General features: G+C 33.8%; 2 protein-coding genes and 2 non-coding genes across 4 annotated transcripts; 1 reads left to right on the top strand and 3 right to left on the bottom strand.

Annotated features, from left to right (window-relative positions):
* Positions 1-91: 91 nt before the first annotated feature.
* Trnap-cgg (transfer RNA proline (anticodon CGG)) lies at positions 92-163 on the top strand. Its single transcript has one exon. It is a non-coding gene; the product is annotated as a tRNA-Pro (tRNA).
* A 140-nt stretch (positions 164-303) lies between these two features.
* Trnap-ugg (transfer RNA proline (anticodon UGG)) lies at positions 304-375 on the bottom strand. Its single transcript has one exon. It is a non-coding gene; the product is annotated as a tRNA-Pro (tRNA).
* A 5,169-nt stretch (positions 376-5,544) lies between these two features.
* Positions 5,545-6,596, bottom strand: LOC131956292 (lysophosphatidic acid receptor 6). The gene has a single exon (XM_059320749.1). It carries the CDS (start codon positions 6,541-6,543, stop codon positions 5,545-5,547), a length of 999 nt encoding a protein of 332 aa, XP_059176732.1. The 5' UTR covers positions 6,544-6,596.
* Positions 6,597-20,363: 13,767 nt separating this feature from the next.
* On the bottom strand, positions 20,364-25,030 carry LOC131956302 (ficolin-1-like). The gene is made up of 5 exons (XM_059320760.1): positions 24,880-25,030; positions 24,528-24,580; positions 22,350-22,469; positions 22,069-22,185; positions 20,364-21,549 (listed from the first exon to the last, which is right to left on the bottom strand). The coding sequence occupies exons 1-5, from the start codon at positions 24,953-24,955 to the stop codon at positions 21,181-21,183; spliced, it is 735 nt and encodes a 244-aa protein (XP_059176743.1). The 5' UTR covers positions 24,956-25,030; the 3' UTR covers positions 20,364-21,180.
* Positions 25,031-25,749: the final 719 nt, after the last annotated feature.

Genomic DNA, 25,749 nt, shown 5'->3' with positions numbered 1-25,749 from the left:
AAAAATGTATTCAAGATTTGTTTAGTTTGAACAGTTTAGAGGAACGTTTTTAACAGCGGTAATGATAGAGGGTATAGTAACTTTGAACGGAGGCTCGTTGGTCTAGGGGTATGATTCTCGCTTCGGGTGCGAGAGGTCCCGGGTTCAAATCCCGGACGAGCCCTATTTTTTAATTTTGTTTTTCTTTTCTTGTGAATTAATTCTTAAAAGACTTCATTAAAAATAACGATGACCTGTAAACAAAAATACACCTGATAAACAAGAAGTATTGTGTGAGTTGTAAAAAATTATGTGGATGCAACAGGGCTCGTCCGGGATTTGAACCCGGCACCTCTCGCACCCAAAGCGAGAATCATACCCCTAGACCAACGAGCCGTTAATGGTAACAACTGTAGGAATTTTTTTTTTTACAAAGTTAACATCAGATTTAATCTTAAAATAGTTTTAACTTATAGTAGTATTTACATGAGCATCTTCCATTTTTAATTAAATGTCAATTTTAATATTTTTTAATGTTTATTATTTTCTGCGAGTTTTCCTAAAAAAAATTGCTAGATGTAAATGTTATGATATTTTTTATGAAGTACCTTTATTTAATTTAAAAATAAACAAGCTATAATTAATACTTCTAAAGATACAAGCTACATATACAGACAACGCCTGTCTTTTCATATAGTTTATGAAATACTTATCATTCACAAAAGAAAAACAACTTTGCACACCACTGATCGCATAAAGCTAAAAACGCACCTTTCACATAAATACTCCAAGATTTTGTCAACACTTCCGCATTTCCTGGTCTATTGTATACAATGAGTTTTCAAACTACACATACGTATCTATTCTTGATATTTTTAATTGATATTTATTTAGAATAACAGCAACGCCACATACAATAGTTCGTGATTGTAGCGCGGAGAACAACAGCGTCATGTTTCTGATGAAGGATACATTGAATCTTTTCCTGCTGTCTACCACGTTATTCCCTGCCTCAAGTTACATAAGAATAGAGATAGGGAGACAGGACAGAACCTTGCTAAGTATTTATCTTTATTTAGATGCTGTAATAAACATGTTTATAATAAATTGGTAGTGATGAGGATAATAAAATGCTTTCTTAGTTAAAAAGAAAACACGGAAGGAATTTGTTTTGGGTTTGTTTTTGTTACAGAATTTCGAAATTTGGTCACTTTAAGCAACAAACTAATTGATTATCTAGGTTGCAGGTGGAATTATTAAAAATATGATTTGATTGGAATTGCATACAATTCTACTATTCTCTCTTATTTTTACATATAGACTTACATTTCTCACCAAGACATACCAACATATGCTTCATCTGTAATTACCTGTAAATTAACACTTAGTTACAATTATTATTTCACCTAAAACTACTGAACATTTTACACCTAGATTCACTAATATATTCCCCTTTAGTTAACAATATCTCTTTCTTCTAGAAAAAAAAAATCTGGATTTTACTATAATATGCCACTGCTTGAGTTTTTAACACCTATTTATCTGAAATTACCTATACATTCTACAAGTAGGGTAAAACATGCAGTTCTCACCTCTTACGTGTTTCAGTCTTCTCAAGTTCTCTATAAAACGAGAGTTGATTGGAAGTCTCGCAGATTAAATGGGAGAGCAATGGCCAGAAATTCAGGGTGGCCACGCCGTGGGATATTCAAGCCTTTTTAGCTGGGGTAAGTTTGTGTAGAAGGCAAATTTACACGATTTTAGCTGGGGTAAGTTTGTGTAGAAGGCAAATTTACACGATTTTATCTGGGGTAAGTTGTGTAGAAGGCAAATTTACACGATTTTATCTGGGGTAAGTTTGTGTAGAAGGCAAATTTACACGATTTTATCTGGGGTAAGTTTGTGTAGAAGGCAAATTTACACGATTTTATCTGGGGTAAGTTTGTGTAGAAGGCAAATTTACACGATTTTATCTGGGGTAAGTTTGTGTAGAAGGCAAATTTACACGATTTTATCTGGGGTAAGTTTGTGTAGAAGGCAAATTTACACGATTTTAGCTGGGGTAAGTTGTGTAGAAGGCAAATTTACACGATTTTATCTGGGGTAAGTTGTGTAGAAGGCAAATTTACACGATTTTAGCTGGGGTAAGTTGTGTAGAAGGCAAATTTACACGATTTTATCTGGGGTAAGTTGTGTAGAAGGCAAATTTACACGATTTTATCTGGGGTAAGTTGTGTAGAAGGCAAATTTACACGATTTTATCTGGGGTAAGTTGTGTAGAAGGCAAATTTACACGATTTTATCTGGGGTAAATTGTGTAGAAGGCAAATTTACACGATTTTATCTGGGGTAAGTTGTGTAGAAGGCAAATTTACACGATTTTAGCTGAGGTAAGTTGTGTAGAAGGCAAATTTACACGATTTCATCTGGGGTAAGTTGTGTAGAAGGCAAATTTACACGATTTTAGCTGGGGTAAGTTGTGTAGAAGGCAAATTTACACGATTTTAGCTGGGGTAAGTTGTGTAGAAGGCAAATTTACACGATTTTATCTGGGGTAAGTTTGTGTAGAAGGCAAATTTACACGATTTTAGCTGGGGTAAGTTGTGTAGAAGGCAAATTTACACGATTTTATCTGGGGTAAGTTTGTGTAGAAGGCAAATTTACACGATTTTATCTGGGGTAAGTTGTGTAGAAGGCAAATTTACACGATTTTATCTGGGGTAAGTTTGTGTAGAAGGCAAATTTACACGATTTTATCTGGGGTAAGTTTGTGTAGAAGGCAAATTTACACGATTTTATCTGGGGTAAGTTTGTGTAGAAGGCAAATTTACACGATTTTATCTGGGGTAAGTTGTGTAGAAGGCAAATTTACACGATTTTATCTGGGGTAAGTTGTGTAGAAGGCAAATTTACACGATTTTATCTGGGGTAAGTTGTGTAGAAGGCAAATTTACACGATTTTATCTGGGGTAAGTTGTGTAGAAGGCAAATTTACACGATTTTATCTGGGGTAAATTGTGTAGAAGGCAAATTTACACGATTTTATCTGGGGTAAGTTTGTGTAGAAGGCAAATTTACACGATTTTATCTGGGGTAAGTTGTGTAGAAGGCAAATTTACACGATTTTATCTGGGGTAAGTTGTGTAGAAGGCAAATTTACACGATTTTATCTGGGGTAAGTTGTGTAGAAGGCAAATTTACACGATTTTATCTGGGGTAAGTTGTGTAGAAGGCAAATTTACACGATTTTATCTGGGGTAAATTGTGTAGAAGGCAAATTTACACGATTTTATCTGGGGTAAGTTGTGTAGAAGGCAAATTTACACGATTTTAGCTGAGGTAAGTTGTGTAGAAGGCAAATTTACACGATTTCATCTGGGGTAAGTTGTGTAGAAGGCAAATTTACACGATTTTAGCTGGGGTAAGTTGTGTAGAAGGCAAATTTACACGATTTTAGCTGGGGTAAGTTGTGTAGAAGGCAAATTTACACGATTTTATCTGGGGTAAGTTGTGTAGAAGGCAAATTTACACGATTTTATCTGGGGTAAGTTGTGTAGAAGGCAAATTTACACGATTTTAGCTGGGGTAAGTTGTGTAGAAGGCAAATTTACACGATTTTAGCTGGGGTAAGTTGTGTAGAAGGCAAATTTACACGATTTTATCTGGGGTAAGTTGTGTAGAAGGCAAATTTACACGATTTTATCTGGGGTAAGTTGTGTAGAAGGCAAATTTACACGATTTTATCTGGGGTAAGTTGTGTAGAAGGCAAATTTACACGATTTTATCTGGGGTAAGTTGTGTAGAAGGCAAATTTACACGATTTTATCTGGGGTAAGTTGTGTAGAAGGCAAATTTACACGATTTTATCTGGGGTAAGTTGTGTAGAAGGCAAATTTACACGATTTTATCTGGGGTAAGTTGTGTAGAAGGCAAATTTACACGATTTTATCTGGGGTAAGTTGTGTAGAAGGCAAATTTACACGATTTTAGCTGGGGTAAGTTGTGTAGAAGGCAAATTTACACGATTTTATCTGGGGTAAGTTGTGTAGAAGGCAAATTCACACGATTTTAACTGGGTAAGTTTGGGTAGAGGGACATTTAAGCTTTTTTTTGTATCTAGGGTGATTTTGGTTAGACGGATATTTAAGGGTTTTTAACTGGGGTAAGTTTAAGCAGATGCACATTTTAATGGGGTTGAGTTTGTGTAAAAGTACATTTACACGATTTTAACGGGGTATATTTAGTTAGAAAGACATTCTAAACTCAATTAAAATAAATGACACACAAAAAAACAAGACTTAATAATTTTTAGATAACAGGTAATGTATTAATGAACTTGATTTTCAATATAATTTTCTGTGCATTTATACAAATGTATTGGGTAGTTCGTATTGTGTAAAAATTATTTATGTTTTTTTTAAAACAATGATGACAATTTCATGTTAGGAAAATAATATTTACATAAGTTTCCATTATTTTAACGTTAGAAAAATTGCTAAATAAAGAAAATATGTAGCAAATGAGTATACTATTTATCACTGTACGTAGAATGTTAAAACACACGTGAACGTAGAGAATAAAAAAAAAACAACAACAACGCGAACTGGATATGTTAAGTCAACTTTACGTTCACTTTAACGGAAATATTTGTGATGAGCGATTTTTAAAAACCAACACTAAACAGTGATTTACTAAAATAAGAGCTGTTGTATTATCTTTTTACATTTCATTTGGACAAAACAGTATGCATTCTTATTTTTACTATTTATAACTCAATTTTTTTTTCAGGTAATATTTATCTAGTTTTGTTAATAGGATTAACATTTTAAAATAACAAAGTTCTGAAAAAAGGATGTGTGGGCATTTTAATAAGGTGAGGATAACGTTTTGTTTGTTAAGTGTCGTGTAGGGACGTCCAAAGAAGACTTCTGAATTTCAAATCCACAAACAAGTTTTTGGATGTTCAAAACTGCTAATTATGAGATGGATGTTCAAAACTTCTAATTAGGAGATGGATGTTCACAACTGCTAATTAGGAGATGGATGTTCAAAACTTCTAATTAGGAGATGGATGTTCAAAACTTCTAATTAGGAGATGGATGTTCAAAACTGCTAGCTAAGGAATGGATGTTCACAACTGCTAATTAGGAGATGGATGAACTCGCATTCACCGAGCTAACACATACTTTTTCGAAACAAATGGCCAACAAAGATTCTAGTATAAGTGCTTGAGCTAATTAAATATTCGTTGATTAAATTATATAAAAATAACATAAGTTAAGTTGGACGTAGAAGGTATATACAGGTAAGTTTACGGTAGAAGTCTCAATAGTAATGGGCAACAACATAACCAACGGAGAAAATTGTAAAATGAAATTTTAAGAGCTAATTTAATTGTCTAACGTGCTTCATTTGGAGCTATATCGTGATTTTTTAATTTTTTTTTTACCAATTTTTGGTTTGGATTTTAAAAATAATTTTACAACTGTTACTTTCGATACTTTTAAGCTACAAATCGCAATCTATTCTTCACTATTATGTTTTTTTTATATTAAATTTTAAATATTATATTTTTTTATCAGATTTATTTCTTAAGATAAGTTTTCGGTAAGATTTTGCAAACTTAGAACTCATCGTAACGTAAATGAAAAAATTAACAGATGCTCCGATCTGATAAAGTAGGTAGTCAACGGCCACCAAAACATCCCTAAATTTCCTAGTCTGGGCCAAACCTTCCGCCGTCATCCACAGGTAAATCTCCAGACCTGAGGTCGAGATGTACACGCTGATCGCCACGATGCAGACGGTGAGGAGCAGACGAAAAACTTTTTTGTCGCGAGATTTCATAGAATCCGGAGCGGCTTGAGTCATTCTCTTGACTTTTTCCCTAGCTTTGATTAACTTGAGTATAATTAGAGCTGTGAATACGACTAGTAATATTAATGGAATATAGATTAAATTACCAAAGATAAAAGTATAATAATTAAGAATATCGGCATTTTTTAAGTAAAAAGGCAAGTAATAAACCACGGCGTACGTCGAGTTTCCATTTTTATATTTTAACCACTTAATGTAATAGAAAAAGTTTCCTGGGAAATAACCCACAATGTTGATCAAGTATAAAAGAAAAATCACTACAAAAACGTTTCGTGCGGTAAAAATACGCGAAGCGTGGAATGGAAACCAAACTGCGACGAACCTTTCTATTGATATGAGAGTTATGTGTAAAATGCCCATTACTATAGTGACTTGGAGAATATAAGCGAAATATACAAAATATATAGCAAACATCGTCAAGGATGTCATATGGTCGTATAAATCAACAATGAAATAAGATTTGTTCAGACATAGGACGAGAGAAACGAGGAGGTCTGAGAAGGACAACGAGATCAGGATGATATTGCTTGACTCTTTGAATCCGTGCTGTGGTAAGATGATGATGTTTAAAATGTTGCCGAGGACTCCGATGATGCCGAACCCAGTGGTCAGGATACAGTTGAATGCCAGACTTATCCTCGCTGCGGCTCCGTCTGAGATGTCGTACAGGTAGAACGACTGCGTCATGGCTGTTGTCTTAGCCAGCTGCGTCGTGGAGTCAGAGTGGTTTGAAGAGAACACGACGTCTAGAACAGCCGTGGTGTTGGTGGTCGTCATTTTTCTAACAGCTAATGTAACTGTGTTGAGTGTTTAAATCTAAAATGAAACGTATATGTTTTAAATTTTTTAAAATTTACATAACCAATCAAATTAAAGTGCACAAAGACAAAAAAGACAACGGATTTTGGTAACAGTAAAAAATGTTATAAAAAAAACAACACCAACGTTTTCTTTTTTGTTTTCAAAAGTGGAAACTTCATTTTATTTTTAAATGCTCTGTCTCGTTCTAGGTTAATTTATGAATGTAATAGATTTATTAAATTCAGCCATACTTTTGTTTCAAAATAAAATATATTTGTCTGTTTTAAATATTGGGTTGGTGAGTGTAAATAGAAAGTTACACATATTTTTTTTTAGCTTCTCAGAATTTAAAACTTTTGTAACAATTATTTTAAATACCTAATTTGCTTTTCATAAGCGTTAGATTTAATTTCTGGTCATTATTTAAGGCTACCCTGATGACAAAATGCATGAAAACAAGTTTTTGGTCTATATAAACAATAATGAAATGGTCCCTTTCGGCCGAATGGGCCAATACCGTTGTCACTTTTCTATTATTACTTATACATTTTTTGTGTGTCGTTTTAACATTTTAAATCGCCATATTATTTAAACATATAATGTAGAAAAAAGATATTTAGAAAATGATTTTTGTTTTATTTGCTACAATTTTCCAAAGCAGAAAACTTAAGACAATGAGTTAATTACTTTATGGCTTTTACTGTAAAGTAAAATTACCAAATTCGTCTTTTATGGCCGTGCTAGTAACTTGGAATAAAAACAATAAGAAATCAACTTACTTTACCAAATATTAAATATTTTTATCTTTGGCCAAGTCTACTATTTGTATAATATTAAATTCCTATTTTTGTTTTAAATATGAAGCAAAACTGTACTTTAGGTACTTGTAAAACTTTATTAAGCTAAAACTATCGTGTTCCAAATATATGTTTACATTTCTACATATGTAAACATATAAATATAAATACATGTTACATGCTCTGCATGGTGTACTACCAAAGCTACGGCAACTATTATTCTAGATGTAAACATTTAATTAATATCACATTAACATTTGAATGTAATATAAATTTTCTTCATGCTAAAGCCAAGTTTTGTCATAATTTTTAAACCGCTTTTGTGAAATATAGACAATAAAACGTGTATTATTATACAGAGATTCTGGTGGAAAATCGATAAAAAGAAAGTCAAGTAACTGTCAATAAAAACATGAATTACAAGAAATGTTTTTTTTTAATATACACAACCGTATAGGAAAATTCTTACAACTTGTACACATTACGGAATATTGAACTGCCAAGATGTCAAGATGTCTGGAGATGTCGCAACAAAATGTCACATTGTGTCATTAATCTCTTGACATTTTGGAGAGAGGTTGTTGTCTGATCAAGTCTGTGTTTCAAGAGTTCCTGGTTGTACGGCAGACATTGTGAGACGAGTTTCTGAAGTGCGCGTCACTTTACAATGATCGATATATTTTTGCTTACTTGTATACAAGTATGCTCGTTAGGTATGTTTGTGTTTAGCTGAGAAAAACGAACATCGGTACTTAAACTACGTATGTAGGTCTTTTAGTTTGACTTGGATTTTTTAAGAACAACGAAACGTCTGAGTTGAAGCGGACGGGTCATGTGGCATAGATTAAAGTCACTCATATTTATTCAAGTGCGTCTAGTATTTATTAAATTCAGCCTCTCATATTTTTCAGGTGCGTCTCTTGTTTTTGAACAAGTTGCAGTCTCTGGTGTATGAAGTGGACTAGTCATTTGATATCAAACGTGCTATGAGAGCAGCACTAGAGGTGTGTTGGCTAAAATAAGCACCATACAATTTATTTTGATATTTCGACTTCTGTTTCTAAAGATACATCATGTATCTAAACAGAACTTTAGTATATCGTTTTACAAAATATTACTTTACTATGTATGTTTCATATTCACTAAATACAACATGCACTACAATTGAACACCATACCTTTTTTAATAAACTTTTTAACAGTTCATAGAGTATTTTTTTAATATATTAAACAGCATAGGTTTCAAGATGACCTGTGCTCTGCAAAGAGTTTATAACATAAATGTTTTGTTGATTTAAAACACGAATTGTCACAATTTATGTTATCTTTTATTCATTGTTTCTTAAAGCTGGACTCGACGATGAACAACCGCTTTAGACTGTTTATATGAGTTATTATTTTTATAAACAACAATAAAAAGAACATTTAACAGAATACAACTGCTATAATTCTCAACATAATTTCTGTAAAAATAATTTCCATGTTTACGATATTAATAATTAAATTATTTAAAAAGATTTTTTATCATTCCTCCATAAATAACATTCTTTTATGTGAAATACAAAATGTACAATATATCTCATCATCATGTTATATTTATTATCTTTGTAATGTTTTACGAGGAAATATTGTTTATTTTACTCTTGTATTATATTGTATTACAAGTACTACATCGTTAACGTTTATTTTAAACTAAATGCATTGCGTTGTATTAGAAACTATCTTGACGTCTTCACCTTATATAAAATACTTAGCTTTCCATGTATTTAAAAACAAATCTAAGTGGCTTTGGTAATATATCACACAAAGCATTATACATTTAAGTGTATATGTTACAAATGTAGAAATTTAAACATATGTTTGGAACGCGAAGGATTTAGCATATTAAGTTTTGAAAGTGTTTAAAAAATAAACAATATTAAGGCTACAAATGATACACATAGTTGACTTGGCAAATGATAAAAATATTTAATATTTGGTTATGTAAGTTAATTATTGTATGCTTATATTTTAAAGCCTTAAAGTAATTTATACATTGTCTTTAGTTGAATGCTTTGAGCAAAAAAATGAAATCAAAATACATATTTTTATATAGCCTACTTAGAGGTTTACAATTTTTATTGAAAATAATGTGGCAACTCAAATTCTTAAAATGTCAAAATTAAAGAAAAAAAAATATCAGTAGGGTCCGTCTCAGTATTAATAGAAATGGGAAAATGACATTGGACAAGTTGACGTCTAGGGACCGTATAATCATTATCGACGTGGACCAAAAACTTGAGTTTGGTAGTTTCATCTGCCGAGTAGCAGGAAAATTAATAACAATTAACAAAAATTGTTTTTGACTTTAAGGTTACATTTTTATTGCCATTCACTAAACCAATACGGGATAATGACAAATATCATGTACAAGGAGGAAAATATTGACTGAAATTGTTGTACAATAGTACCATATCTGTGAGGGTGGGGAGGGGGGGGGGGGATAGATGATCTTCCGCCAGTTGTGAGGGTTGTGAAGATGATGAGAATCCAACACACAAGTTAAAGTCAAAATTTAATATTGTTTATTAAAATGTACACAATCAACTTCCTACCTAACTAATCTATCTATCTATATATATATATAATTTTCTTCTGGGAGACACTAGAAAACAAGCTGTAAGCGCGCTCCCTACCACCCCACCCCTACATGGTCTGGTGAGCTGTGGTTCACGCTAAATGTTTACATAACAATCGTAGAGCCGGGTTTAGTGACGACTATTAGGGGCAGATAATTTAGTTTGAACCAATTTCAACTGAGGGGAGGTAACTAAGAGGAGGCTGCTTTCACGGGGGGGGGGGGGGGTGTAGGGGTGTAGGGTAGGGGTTGTAGTATCGTCCTTAACGACCTACTGATAGTGTTTTAAAGCAGATATTTTCAGTGGCAGCATTGGTACTGTCGAATTCACAAATTATGAATGAATGAAAAGTAGAAAATAAAACAACTAAATAGCGGCGTATGATATGCCGCGGGTCGGCTCGTATATATAATTCTCTTCTTGGAGACCCTAGAAAACACCAAGCTGTAAGCGCGCTCCCTACCACCCCCACCCCTACATGGTCTGGTGAGCTGTGGTTCACGCTAAATGTTTACACTCGTAGAGCCGGGTTTAGTGACGGCTATTAGGGGCAGATAGTTTAGTTTGAAACGATTTTAAACTTAGGGGAGGTAACTAAGAGGAGGCTGCTTTCACGGGGGGTGGGGGAGGGGGGTGTAGTGGAAAGGAGGGGGGGGGGGGGGTTATCGTTCTTAATGAGCTACTGAAAGTGTTTTAAAGCAAATATATTCAGTGGCAGCATTGGTACTGTCGAATTCACATATTATGAATTACTGAAAAGTAGAAAATAAAACAACTAAATTGCGGCGTATGTTACGCCGCGGGTCGGCTCGTACTATACTATTACTACTAACATGACCATCCCTAACACTATCTATCTCTAATTCTCCACATCTTTCTGTTAGTTCTCCTACCATACCTAACGAGCAGCTGTTAACCTGGCTCTACATTTCTCCGACCGTCTCTAACCAATAACTAACACCAACTCTGGTCTAACGTGACTGTTCAGCTCCTGTATTTTCATTGGTCTCTCTAACCAACTAGCTATAGCCTGTTTCTATTAACGTCTTCTACTTGACCTATCCGACCTCAACTAGCGTCATCACACTCTCTTTATGACAAAAGATCTATTTAAACTCATTCTGAACACAGCATTTAAATAAACCGGGAGTGATCTCCCCTAAACTTTCTCGAATATTTTTATATAAAATAACAGGGGATGGGAACTCGGGCTATAGACATGATTTTTAATCCATTTTAAATACTTAAAGTTTTTAAAAAAATTCATAAAAAAACGTTTTTATAGCAAGCTTTTATGTACTAATGCACTAAAAAGTAGAAAATAAATTATACACTACTATATAAATTACTATAAAGAAAAGCGTGGGTCACTTTAGTACTTTAGTACCTATTGGATACCTTTACTAATATTTGAGAAGAGACCCACGCTTTTCTTTATAGTAATTTAAATAGTAGTGTATAATTTATTTTCTACTTTTTAGTGCATTAGTACATAAAAGCTTGTTATTAAAACGTTTTTTTATGAATTTTTTTTCAGTACTTTACATGCTTTATTTACAATAGTGTTACATGACTAAAAACCATTGCGCGTCTATTGAACGTGATGGCGCAGCTATTGAACCTGATGGCGCAGCTATTGAACGTGATGACGCGTGTGGTGTGGCTGGATAGCCATGCCTAGTAATTCGGTCCAAATTTTAATTAATTCATAAAAAATTAATTAGGCATCCAATTAAGTCAAATTTAGTTTCAGATTGCATTGTCTTCATGTCTTGACCCAAGTGCCAACTGTGAATCGTATCGGTCAAGTAGAACTGTCCGAATTTTCACTCCTGCGTTTCTATCTAGACTGACGACAGACTGACGACTGACGACAGAGGAAGTGAGTTAAATAAAAGCTTGTAAAAATAGAATAAAATCTCGTAGACAAAAGAATTGCACACCAAGTGAACGCTAAATAAAAAAGTGCATAATAGTGCGCAATATTATTAGTACTTTAAAAATGTACATTAGTTTTTTGAGAAATCGGAAGTAGCGTAAATTACTACTTCCGTTCAACGGAAATAACTCAAAGTGGAAAAAGTACCACTTCCGGTTATCGGAAATCGTTCAAAAGTTGATACGGATCTACGATTTTGATAAAATACTTATATATGAAATTTCATCAACCTAGCTGTGACGGTACTCAAGTTATCGTGTTTACACAAGGACAGACACACACACACACACACACACACACACAGACACACAGACATACGGACAGACATACGGACAAGATTGCAAGATTTTGTTTTTCCGTATCAGTGAGATGTACAACGTCGAGATTTTTAAAAATCTCGATTTTTTTTGCACGAATACAATACTTTCTCTATACTTCGTATATACGAGAAAGTAAAAAACAAACAAACAAGTCTTTATCAATTCTCCTAGTTAGTAGAATAAGAAACATTTGAGAAAACCCCGAATGAAAAGAAAAATGTCATCATTTTTTTCTGCTCTTTTTGCTTTGATTTTTCTGTCACTATCACCAACATCCGTTGAAACTTTCTGACCTTGTACAGTATATTCTACAAGGTCAACTCGTTTCAACGGATTATGCACGTTGATTAGATTGATTGAATGTAACATTTTGAAAACTTGTTTTGTTTTTAGATGTAAAATCTACACTTCCACATTGACTATTACACTTACAATCAATATAACTTTGTTGACACATTCTTTCTCCTAAAATGCACTACTTAATAATAATCTATACGCAGGAATAAATGTGTAGCTAGTATAACTGTACAGTATTGCTAGCTAAAATGATTGTTATTATATAAAACAAACGAAAAAAAAACCTTGCGGTTTTTGTTATTGTAGTGTTTTTTTGTTGGTTTTAAGTGATTAATTGTACAGTATATAGTTTTCGCATTCTCCTGCACATAAAGCGTTTTAGGTATAATAATTCATTTATTTTTATGCGCTTTAAAATTTCTCTAAAGGTGCGGTATAGGTGGCTTTGCATTTAGTAATTCCGGAAATTCCCGATACGTAGGTACTTACCCAATACTATATTTAGTAACCAGCTCAGTGTGACAAGTGTTTATCTAGATATCATTTTTAAAAATCCGGAAATTATTTTTATCCAGAAAGTACTGATAAAGACAGCATACGTTACATACAAAAATTGCCGGTTTTTAGGTTGGAATAATAGATAGTACTGCAGTTAGATAATACTGTCTTTAGATAATTTCAAAGTTAGATAACTCTGTGATTTGATAATTCGTTCGTTAGAAAAACGACAGGATAAGATAAAGAAGTCTTGAGGTCTGACAGGTCAAGTAAGGTAAGGTAAGTTGTAGTTTTTTTACCCTTTGGAAGAATTATTTTGTGATTGTAAAGTCATTAAGCTAGATCAGGCAGAACAAATCATTCAAAGTTAAACGATGCCTGGAAGAAACTCTGATTTCCGCATAACTCTGATGAGAAAGTTCCCGAAGCGAGTTATGGAAAGTAAACGAGGCTGGATACACCGCTGACTAGTCCATTCGGTATACGTAGGTCAAGAATCATAAACTCTACTCCATCTACCCTCTAGGCCTGAAAGAAGAACTTCACTTTACAGTTCAAAAACTGTTGAAAGAAAACCCAGATTGTGTCCATGTTTATGTTGTATTTTATATATATAAATAAAAGTAAAGTTTCCCTTTCAAACCTGACGGTCTATGGGGCAAGTGAAGTAGAGTTCACTTGTTACTGTGACCTCGGCATATGAAGAGATAGTGTGGTCAGCACTATGCTCAGCCGCCTTTGCTTGCCCTAACGTAAGTTAGGTACTCATCAGAGTTGGGTGGACTCACGTCTACTGACTTGTACCCGGATTCGAACTCAAGACTTACAGGTTAGCAGTTCAGCTCTTTACCGCTAGACCACTCCGACCCACAATAGATATTTATATATATATGCTACAATACAATGCTAGAAATGTTTCTCAAGAAAAGCACTTGAAAGAAAAGGGTGTGTTTGTGTGTGTGGGGGGGGGGGGGGCGCTTTAAATTCAGGGGGGGGGGGTGGTGGAGATTGATAATGTATTTATTTTCTTCTGGGTTGACTATGGAGTTTGAGGGAAGGCAGGAGATGTAGAGATGTAGGGCAGTGTCTCCCACCCTCAAAGAGACCCCTGGCAGAAACTCTGACCACCTCTCCTCACAATATAGACGTGAAGTATTTATAATGTCCGCCTAATTTTTTTACAGAAAACTTTCGATTTTTTAAAAAATTAAAGGTGAGCTGCAAAACTCAAAAATAAATAAATAAATAATTAACATCTGACTCTGTGCAAGGGGCCAAAACTCTATTTGAGAACTAAGGCTCGAGTTCTGAATAAATAAACATTGTTGTCTCCCTAATGAAAGCTCTGTATGTTATAGTAAAGGTAAGTCATGCTGTCACCAGATCTTGAACGCTTTTAAAATGGTAAAACAAATACTAGTATTAGGACATTCAAATTTTACAGCGAATTTCGACAAAAAGCAAATTCGTTGTTAAAACCAAACTATGAGCCTCCCAATAAACATTTGCTTTACGTGTTTGGTATTTTATCTCATTACCTAGAAAAATGAAATTGGTTGTTTTTAAAAAAAAATTATTTTAGTAGAGGTATCATGTTTGTTGAATAAAAATTGATTTAAAACATCAACATCTTCAAGTAAGTCAAAATATATGCAAACAGAAATGTGATCTGGATTTATTAGTTCCAAAAGTAATTTTTTTTATTTTATTTATTTTCTAGATATCAGGACTTGAAGTTTATCCATGGTGTGTGTGTGTGGTGAAAGTTTGTGCCTGCATATCATCATATTTAATTAACCCTCTGCATATCATCAGTCAGTACTTAACATTGAATGGACAGCTGGTTTGTGGGTAAGTGCGTCTAATTTGAATACCACACACACACACACACACATACATACACATATATGTATACGTAAATATGTATATATATATTTATTTTTTATTCTTACATAAATATTAGATTTTTAGTTTTTTAGTTGTAAATAGGCAACTTTTCCTTCTCTGCCATACAAAAAACAACATCGTATTTATATCTGCCGTGGTGATTTTAAATCTTGATTGTAAAACTACTGACGCCAATGTTATCTTTTGTCCTTTGTTGCTTTGTTAAAATGGCAAGTTCATTTGACTTTTAGATGATGTTCTGTTTTTTATGGTTTCAGTCGGTCTTGTTTGTATGTAATAAAGCTAACTTTATTAAGCCAACCATTTAGCGTATCTTCTGGCTATCATATTGAAATATTCTAATCTTTGTGTTTAAAATTCTTACGACTGTCGTGTATTGTCGGTTTAAAATAATTCATTGCCTTCAGTACTTATTGCAAACAGCATATTAAACATTTATGCAATAATGTATTACCAATTAGTGCGTCCAATCAACTGACTGTAATTATCAACCAGGTACTCACGAAACCCAGGAAGGTTTTGAAGACGACGACGAACTGACCTACTACCCAAACTGCAAGAAAAAACAAGGCCACGACCTATTTCTCCCAGCCCGTGACCTGACCCCATCGTGTTTGCCCCAGCGTTACCATGGCAACGTGTACGAAATCGTCAAGTACACTGCCCAGCTAACCGTCATGGTGGTGACGTACGTCATTAGCCCGGGCCGGATAAATACGCACCCCAGGACGGGGCGGCCGTACCCCTACTCCAACTTAACTATCAAGAGACTGTCCAGAAAAGGCAGCGGTAGAATCTACAAGATCAAGAAAATAACGGAGGAAGATAACCAGCCTTGCCCGTGTGGGACGTGTATCCAATCTGGCAAGCCTGTCATGAGGTGGGGCGAGATTCGAATAGTGACGGCCACACATTTGGTGTTTGACGATTACGAGGCTCAGAATACAGTGTGTCGTTTCGGTTACGATAAGGAAGACAGTCCGATAATTTTACTGACCGGGGTTGGGTTGGAGTCAGCTGACGTTGACGCGGACAGGTGTAAGTTAATCTGCGTCACGCATGACGTGAATCTGGTAGAAGAGTTAGAAGTGAAGTGGGGGAGGTACTACGACCTGGTGAGGTCAGTCAGGGATGAGTTTAAGGATATTAGGGACGAGGATAAAGTAACAGTGGTCGTGTCCCATCCCCACGGGGGACCGAAGATGGTGACGGTGGGGGAGTGGGTGTACCGTGAGGAGGGTGAGGGTAGGAAATGTCGGTACTGTTACACGGCCAGCACCTGCCCAGGGTCAAGTGGGGCGTGCGTCTACGTGGTGGGGAGGGAGGGGTGGTACTACGCTCACGTGCATAGTGGGACAGGTGGTAAAGGGAATTTTAGTGGGTATGGTGTGGATTATTAGTATTCGTAGATTATTAGCACGTGGATAATCTGGATGTGTGGATTATCAGTTTTTGGAGGAGCATTTTTAGGGTATTGTTATGAAATAGTGGGATATTGATGATTAAAAGAATAAGACCCGCAAGTGAATGTTTAATTATTATACATGTGAATTATAAAGATTTAAGAAACAATATGTAATAATGTAAGTAAAGATTCCTCTTTAAACATAGCGATCCATTGGGCAGATGAAGTAGAGTTCATGTTTCTTTACTTCAGCATAAGGGATGGAGTAATAAGCACTTGCCCAGCCGCCTTTACTTTTCCCAAACATAAGTTAGGTACCCATCAGAGCTGAGTGGACTCAAGAATGTCCTACAGTCACAAGTTTGAACAGAGATTCGAACTCGAGACCTTCGGCCATAAGCTCCACAATTCAACTGCGTCGTCCCATAAGTAATTATGTATATAATGTTAGACTTTGCAACTAGTTATAAGCATGAAGTGACGAAGACAACGAGCATTTGTGTGTTTATATAAATGTATAAATAAACATGTTTGTGTGTGTGTGTGTGTGATAGTGCGCGCAGAACCATCATATTTTGACAATTAAGAAAGATATGGTACCAAAATAAAATGTAATTAATTTAATTGTCAAATATCTACATTTGCATTTATTAATCATATACTGAATAGAGCTATTTTGTATTTTTGAAATTACAAGAATTTGGAATCTTAGCAATAAAAATATATACGTGTAAAAATTGATTATAATCCCTAGTATTGTCTCATAATTTTAATTTTACAGTAATACAGAATAAGGTCTTTACATTCATATTAGCGTCGACTTTAGCTCATCGATACCAACAATGAAAAAAGAGGCAACTCACACTTCTTTATTATAAAACAGTTGTGGTTAAAAGCATTTAAGCTAAGGGAGGTAACTAAAGAAATACTTATTTTTAAGCTAATATCTTATTTTCTTAAATATTATACATTGACTAAATCGAACACGGGTCTTTTTCCAGCGCCCCGATAGTACTTTGTGCGCCCAGAGTTCCCCCTGCAGTAACTTTAGACCGTGGGGTCCTTTGATTAGGAGGACAAAACAGAAGGCAATGAATACTACTTGATGCAATTGTGTAACTATATCAGTGGCGGCCTTGAGCGTATCGCGGTCGAGTGACCTGGAGCAGTCCGGCGTCAATATTATCACTATAGCAACTACATAGGTTTAAACAGCACGCTACATTCTGTTAAATAGTAGCTTTTAAAAACCCAGTGATCCATTTAATACAGGCTTGAGAAGCAATGTTTTTTTTTTTCAGGTAAGGGTTTCTTGAAAATCTATATATATAATTCTCTTCTGGGAGCCGTTAGAAAACAAGCTGCAAGCGCCTCCTTGCAGTCCCCTCTTTTTCTCTCTATCACTATCACTACCACCCCCACCCCACCCCACATTGTCTGGTGAGCTATGGTCACGCTAAATGTTTACAAAGCTAAATGTTTACAAATCGTAGAGCCGGGTTTCTATTAGGGGCAGATAATTTAGTTCGATTTTAAACTTACAGGAGGTAACGAAGAAATAACAAAGAGGAGGCTGCTTTCACGGGGGGGGGGGGGGGGGGGGTAGGGTCGGGGTTAGGGGAACGGGGGGGGGGGGGGTTAGTGTTTTAAAGCAAATATTTTCAGTGGCAGCATTGGTACTGTCGAATTCACAAATTATGAATTACTGAAAAGTATAAAATAAAACAACTAAATGGCGGCGTATGATACGCTGCGGGTCGGCTCGTGAAATATAAAGTAAGAATGTTGTTCGTTTTCTTGGAAAATTTTTCTCTTTAGATATTGTTCGATGTGAGCTTGCATTATAAATTTGGGTATTTAACGTGGGTACATCACAAACACTAAGTTAAACCACTATACGTCTGTTCTCACAAAGACTTTATCTCGTCAACACGACCTCAAGCGTTGACTATCCGCCTAGTGTGATATGTATTGTGTATTGGTCAAATCATGTGACACGCATTTTTAGCGCAATTTCCATACTGGAATTGCGATTATTAATTCGTCATTTCTGGATGTGTGTCCGCAGCTTTACCGCAGCTTTAAGTCGTATCTCCTCCTCAATGAAGCAATATCGAGGACTAGTTCCAAAAGCAATATGTTAAGCAAGTTCCGAGGATGATTGTGGGCCAAAAAAATTCCCGAACGTGACCGAACGAAAGGATATTTTTGAAAACTTTCTTTGGCAATATTGTTCTAAATTATGACAGGAATCGATTGGTATATGTTTCAAGCCGCTAAGTGGTCTGGTTGCCGAGATATGGGCTAAAAACTGCATTTTTTCGAGGTTTTTTGGCTTTTCCGGGAAATCTATGAAGGAATTTCGGGATTTTTTTTTGGCTGCGGACACACATCCACACATCCATCCAGAAATGACGCATTATTAAACGCAATTGCCAGTATGGAAATTGCGCTAAAAATGCGTTAGTGCATAACAAAAAGGAATACAAATATATCATTTCCTCCTAGTTAAGGAGTCAAGAACTAAAATTTTCTTAATTATCAAGGAACTGATCATTTTGACTTTGACGATAATACAACCTGAAGAATATATAGATAATCATTATCAATAGATCATGGGCAAAAAAAGTCCAAAGTTTTAACAGAACTTTCTTAAATAATTTCAGATATACATACGCATGGCGAAAAAAAAAGATACATGTACGAACTTAGTAGTAATAAAATGTCACCTGCATTGGCACAGCCTAACTTTAACACGCACAATAGTAGAAACATTGGGGAAATAACGCCAACTTAAAAGATTTCTAAATAAAATGTCATGACTAAGCTAGGCATCTCTAAGTGTCTTTTGTTTACTTGTAGTTTTTCTTTTTTAATTAAATAGCTTCCAATTTCGGGTGTGAAGTTTTATCAAATTACACAGATCATAAACACTTCTTTATATTTTTGTTTTGTTATAAACAATGTGAGGATTATTATGTTATATATTTTTAGCCTGAAACGTGACTGTGTTCACTGTAGCGTTCGTTCTACTTGAGACATCAAGCAACACATTACCTTTCGTGGAAAATTATCAACTTTTTTCTCGAGCAAGTGATATCAGGCCAAAATATATTAGGACAAATGGTATCATGAGCATAAGATCTCAGACAAAATATCTCACAGAAAAATATTATAAACACACACACACACACATATATAGCCTACATATATATATATATATATATATATATATATATATATATATATATATATATATATATATATATATGATTTTTGTTTAAATAAGCATTTGATTTATATCAAATTTAATAAAATCTGTGTTTTTATCATAGAAATTACAAAAATGATTCGCAGGTGTGGTATTTTACATCTGCCATAAGGCTCCCGTAGCTTCGGAATGCTGTGACCCACTTAGCTTGCACACCGTTTTCTATTACAACCCATGTGAACAAAAGCGTTGTTTTCTTGAAAAGGGAATCAAGCGTTATGTACTTTATTAAAGTGAAGTAGATTTTGTCACGCTGTCTGCTAACAACATCTTACTAAGGTGGGTACTTGCTGATAAGTTACAGAGGAATGTCTCTTTGACCAACTCTGTAGTTCACTCTCCTTCCAAATCAAAACTATAGCCATTGCAATAGTCAAGTGCCCAAAAACTGACCTATACTGACCACGGTCTTATAGAAACTATATATTTTTATGGTTCATGTAAACCAGTGGTTCCGAAACCTTTTCAAGTGGCGACCACCATTTATAAAAAGTTCGTGACCCGCGACCCCCATAGGATTAAAAAGAATTAATAAGGAAATTAATAAGCAATAAAATAAGATTTTCTTGTAGACTTTCAATATGAATTACTCTTTCAGGAGGGGGGACGACGACGACGACACTGTTAAAAGTATATATTTTCTACATGAAATTAAGTATTTAACAGAAAAAAAAGGGTTGAAAACAAATTTGGTTGTCATGGAAACCCAAAAAAAATCTCCGCCATTTTGAATTTTTCGGTACTTTTAAAAAAATGCTAAGGCGCTTGTATTTATGCACCTATAGCAATTAAATTTAAATTGCTTATATTTCAGTTTATATTAAAACCTTAGTCAGGACAACTTTTTAAAATAGCTACTAGTAACAATTTTACAAAATATAAAAATTCGTACCCTTATTAGTATTCAAAAGTTTCAAAATTTGCATTTGAATTACCAAATACATTTTCCTATGAAAGCCATCACAATTCCCTAATTGTATTTTTGCCTAAAGAACAATTACTAAAAAATTGGTGGGTATTGTTTAATAAATAAAAAAAAGTAGTAGGATTTATAGTGTTAAAAACCTCCAAACAGAGAAAAAGAGCCAAAAGTAACCAAAAGTAGGTCACGAAAGTACCAATATCTGTGTAAATTGCAAAACCGATGGTAAGCTTTGGGAGTTTCCGAGATGATTGAAATTAAGATTATCAAATAGACGAGAAATGCAGCTTTCCAGTGATGCCAAATACAATATTATGACGGATATAAAACTTTTCATAGAGAGCTTATAGGATTGGGAAACATTGATTATTTTTTTAATTAATAGGGTCATAAAAATGGTAATTTAAACACATACAATTTTTTTTCTCTTAAAAGTTATTATTTTCTTAATTCGAAAATGGACCAAGTATCCAAAAGTACAAGAAACCCATCATTACGAAAAACTGGAATTTTTTTTTTTACCGCGCATATATCCCCTTAACAACCGCACTAATAATTCTTCTTTCGAAGTTTCATCTCCGCGGACTGTAAAGTGGTGACACCCTGACCTAGTGAATCCCAGTGAATGCCATTCCATCGGCGTGTCTCATTCCATAGACCATTTAAGAATACACTGTAGCAGTTGCCCCACCACCAGCCTGCTTGGTAATGTTCAGTGCAAGTATTTGCACTAGGCCTGTCAATTGTGTAGAACTGCTTGTTATTCTGTGCATAAAATGAATCGCCAGTGGTTCCAGACCAGCCAGTTACAGTGAGACGGAATTTGTCGGCTTCATTTGCAATGCTGAAGGTGTGGTATTTGGCGTAGTATGATCTGTTTTGATACTTCATATCAACTCTCAGCTCATAACTGTGTTGCTGTCAAGAATATATGATAGTTAGGTATCATTAATTGTAAGATCAATGAAACTATTTATTTAAGAAAGCAAATTAACAAAGCAAATTAAACAATGTTTGAAATTTATTTTTCTAACTTAAATGCGAGTAAAATAAGCAAAAATAAGTAGATTTTCTTTTTAGTTTGGATATTATGCGTACACGTAGTGTTGCGGAATCTTTTTTCTGATTAATTTTAAGTTGAAAACAGTAGGCTCGTCCAATTACAAAACAAAGCTTGATTTGCCCACCTTCATTGTTCAATGTTGTGATGAAAAGTTAATTAAAAAAAAACTACACATAGAATTAAGTCATACGCATTAAAATTTAATACGCTTTTTCGAAAACGTCACTTTACCAAATTTTATTTGAGTATTGTGTATATAATGAAACAATAGCAAATTAAATGCAAACACATCGGTTATACAATTTGGAAGAATGACAGTTTTGACACTTAATTTCTTTAAAATATAATTAAAAATCAGATCCTTTTTTACTAACCGTAATTAGCGAGTAGATGAAATCCAATCCTATCCAGAAGTCACCACTTAACGTGCCAAAGCCTTGTTTGTATTCTTCCCAGTTTCTTACAAAATCCACACCGGGTTTAATTCGACGCTGGTAGTTTTTTATTTTAAAATTTAAAACAATAAACAATTAATATAAAAAGTGACTTAAAAAAACAGTATTTTAAAAAGCTTTCTTTCATTAATAAGGCACTGCCCTCTGTAATATAAAGCGATCTCTGCTATCATAAATAACAGTTCCTCCATAACATGTACCTGGATAAGAATCCAACCACCTCCGTCAGTTTTAGTATCGCATAAGAAGTTTTTCCCCAACATTGTCATAACTTCCCGTTCTGCATAGCAAGGCCTCATTGTTAATTTCTCACAAACTGGCTTTAAATAAAGGATATGGTTTTATAATCTTCATTGTTTTTAAAGAATAATCCATTATGTAATAATAAACCAAAACGGAAAGAAATGAATTACTTGTAATTAAAACGCTTTATATGCATTTTTGTTTGAAATTGATGAGCATACATGCATTTTATAATTTAAAAACGAAGTGGTTTAATTATATTATTATACAGAATATAAAGAAAGTGTGGTAATCGTACACAATAATCACATGACAGCTTTCACAGTTTTACTCCTCAGTTATTTATCATATTCGGAGTATAGGGGAGTTATTTTAATCGGGCTAAAATTCTAAATCCAGATTTATCAAAATTTCGCTTTTTGTACGTAATCGAGTCGGAAATGCTGGGCTTTGCAGTTCTGTCCGTATATGTGCATATGTGTATGTGTATCTGTGAACACGATAATTTGAGTACCGTTAAAGTTAGGTTGATGAAATTACATATACATTTATTATATAAAATTGGTAGTTCTGTATCAACTTTTGAGCAATTTCCGGTAACCGGAAGTGGAACTTATTCGACTTTTGATTTTTGAAAAGCTATAACTTGAGTAAGGTTTAGGATAGATAGACGAAATTTAATATACAAGTAAAAGATTTAAATCCCTGCCTTCTGTCAAATTTTGAGTAATTACTAATAATTCAGACTATTATACCCATTGTTTGCCATTCACTTGTCGCGCAATATTTTTTTCTAAGATATTCTATTGTATTTTAAAAATTGAAGTTATTAAAAATGGATTGAAAATCATGACTATATCCCGAGTTACAATCCTCCGTAGTGTTATATAAGTATATTCAAGAAAGTTTAGCAGAGATCACTACCGCTTTATTTCGTGGTGAGTTTGTTGTTTTTTCATTTATAATTGGGATTTAATCTAAAGAGTTAACCAATCTTTGCCAACAATTACTAAAGTTTTAAGTGGATAATTAAATTCCTGTAGCCCCCCTAACCCCCGAACTTTAAAAACGACTTCCCTCTTTGAATAAGGTGCTTTTTGATAACTACAGTCCTTGCAAAAAACTATTGATAGTATACAAAAATACATCTGCCTAACATCAATCATAACTCCACAAAGTACAATACAAATGAAGAAAAAATATTAAATATAAAAAATGGGAGGTGTTGATGTGTAAGTAATGCAACTAGTATTTCTTACCCGCCATCACATGTTACTCATTAGCCAAGTTTGATTACAAACCGATTTCTGATTCACATAAATTTTGTAATTATAGAAGTTTACCAAACAAAACTTATTTATATATAAAGAAGCGTGATTGTGTTAAAATAATAGAACGTTTAACACACGAAAAGCGTATCATCTACAACACACCACAGTTAGAAAAACAATGTCGAACAATGACTAAGCTCACTTTTCTACAATGATTAACGCAAGCATTAAAATACACATTTAAATAAAGCACATATATATATATATATATATATATATATATATATATATATATATATATATATATATATATATATATATATATATATATATATATATATATATATATATATATATATATACATACATATATATATATATATATATATATGTATATATATATATATATATATATATATATATATATTTATATATATATATATATATATATATATATATATATATATATATATATATATATATATATATATATATATATATATATATATATATATATATTGTGTGTTGAAGTATTTAGAGTAAGTATGCCGTCGTTTAGATTTTTAATTTTTTTTAAAATTTAGTTAATTTTTTGACTATATTTTTAACGTGTATTACCTGTTGCTTTTGGTTTCTGTTATTAAGGTTTCAAACTTTAAAATTAATAATACTCTTAAAAAATTATGTAATCTATATCTTTATATATTATGATATACAACATATATAGTGCTGATTTTAATGAGAAAAAGCAACTAAGAACGGAAACCGTTTTAATGAGAATATTAATTTAATATAGTTCAATAGAATATATTGTAATAACTTAGTTTGATAGAAGGCCAAGAAACAAAATACAAAAAAACTTACCTGAGGTGCAGTCAGACACCTTCGTACTTCACAACGTGGTGCATCGTAAACCCCTAGTTTTTGAGTTTAAAAAATAATAATACTATTAAAAAATGTGGAGAGTAGTGTTTAATTTTTTAAAAAAAGCCATTACTTTGTACACTTCCCCTCTCTGCGCCAGCCTCTCTTTGCTTAGCACCAAGGGTTTTTCTTACACTAATTAGGTTCCTATGTTTACCTCGACTGTTGAATTATACTTCATGTTATTGTATAATATGTAGTCACTTATAAACACACATTATTTTGCAACTGATACGCATACACACACAGGCACATATATATTTATATATATGTAAAAGAAACAATGACTCACCGTTTACCTCAGCGCCTGTGCATAGAGATTGTAGTTTGATTATAAGTGCAACGGCTAGCAGACCTGTAAAAAACATGTTGTGTTCAGTCAGCTCGTTTGGAGATGGTGTGTTTGCCACAGGCTCCTATAACTTGTGTTAGCCACGTTGTCAGATTGACAGAATGAGATCACCAGACGACAGATGCCTCAAAGATTAAATATCGATTGTTAGAGTTGATTAATCTTTAATTTAGAAAACGGTATTTTAAGACATGGTTTTAAGACATGGCATGTTATCACAGACAGGTAAATTTAGCTCGTACAACCACATATGCATGATGTGGACATGTATAACCTTTATTTAAAAGTATATTTTAATTTTTGGAATTATCGATTTAAAAAATTGATCTTTATCCATATCTATAAAAATATAGTAAGGGGGATGTTTGTTTATTGTTAACACCTCTTAGATCGGGTACTGGAGGTAAATTCCAGGGAAATTGTTCTTGACAAAGTTTCCTGTTCACTCTCATTTTGACAGAAAAATTAGGGTCATTTCAATAATTGAAATTTAGGTGACCTAAAATTGACATCGCTGAACCGCGGCCTTTGATACTTATACATTTGTTTATGTTCTTGAATTAGGTTGATCTCAGGTGGACCCCCCCCCCATGAAAAGGAATTTATATAGAAAATATATACTTTTAACAGTGTCCGCCCCACCCCCGCCGAAAATTTCAAGTGTCCCCCTCCCTCGGAGAAAAAAGTATGGAAGAAACACTATTGTGATATGACACCATTACACCCGTTAGCCCTCTTTCTGCTAACTTTATCTTAAGATTAAATGAAGTGAGTTAAACTGTATTTCCATCAGCTGCTCTAAGAACCTTC

The sequence above is a fragment of the Physella acuta genome, unplaced genomic scaffold, assembly GCF_028476545.2.
Source record: "Physella acuta isolate Inbredline_101_S28 unplaced genomic scaffold, ASM2847654v3 ptg001145l, whole genome shotgun sequence".
Lineage (NCBI taxonomy): Eukaryota > Metazoa > Mollusca > Gastropoda > Physidae > Physella > Physella acuta.
Note: the sequence above shows the minus strand (reverse complement) of the source record. Positions and strands in the feature narration are given on the sequence as shown.

Bases quoted from the DNA above. Each gene is read 5' to 3' on its own strand.
- LOC131956292 (XM_059320749.1), bottom strand. From the start codon at position 6,543: ATGACGCAGTCGTTCTACCTGTACGACATCTCAGACGGAGCCGCAGCG.
- LOC131956302 (XM_059320760.1), bottom strand. From the start codon at position 24,955: ATGTTTTTTACAGGTCTGCTAGCCGTTGCACTTATAATCAAACTACAA. The intron at 24,581-24,879 runs GTGAGTCATTGT...CTCAAAAACTAG, and splicing joins CACAGGCGCTGAGGTAAACG to GGGTTTACGATGCACCACGT. The intron at 22,186-22,349 runs GTACATGTTATG...AAAAACTACCAG, and splicing joins GTGGTTGGATTCTTATCCAG to CGTCGAATTAAACCCGGTGT.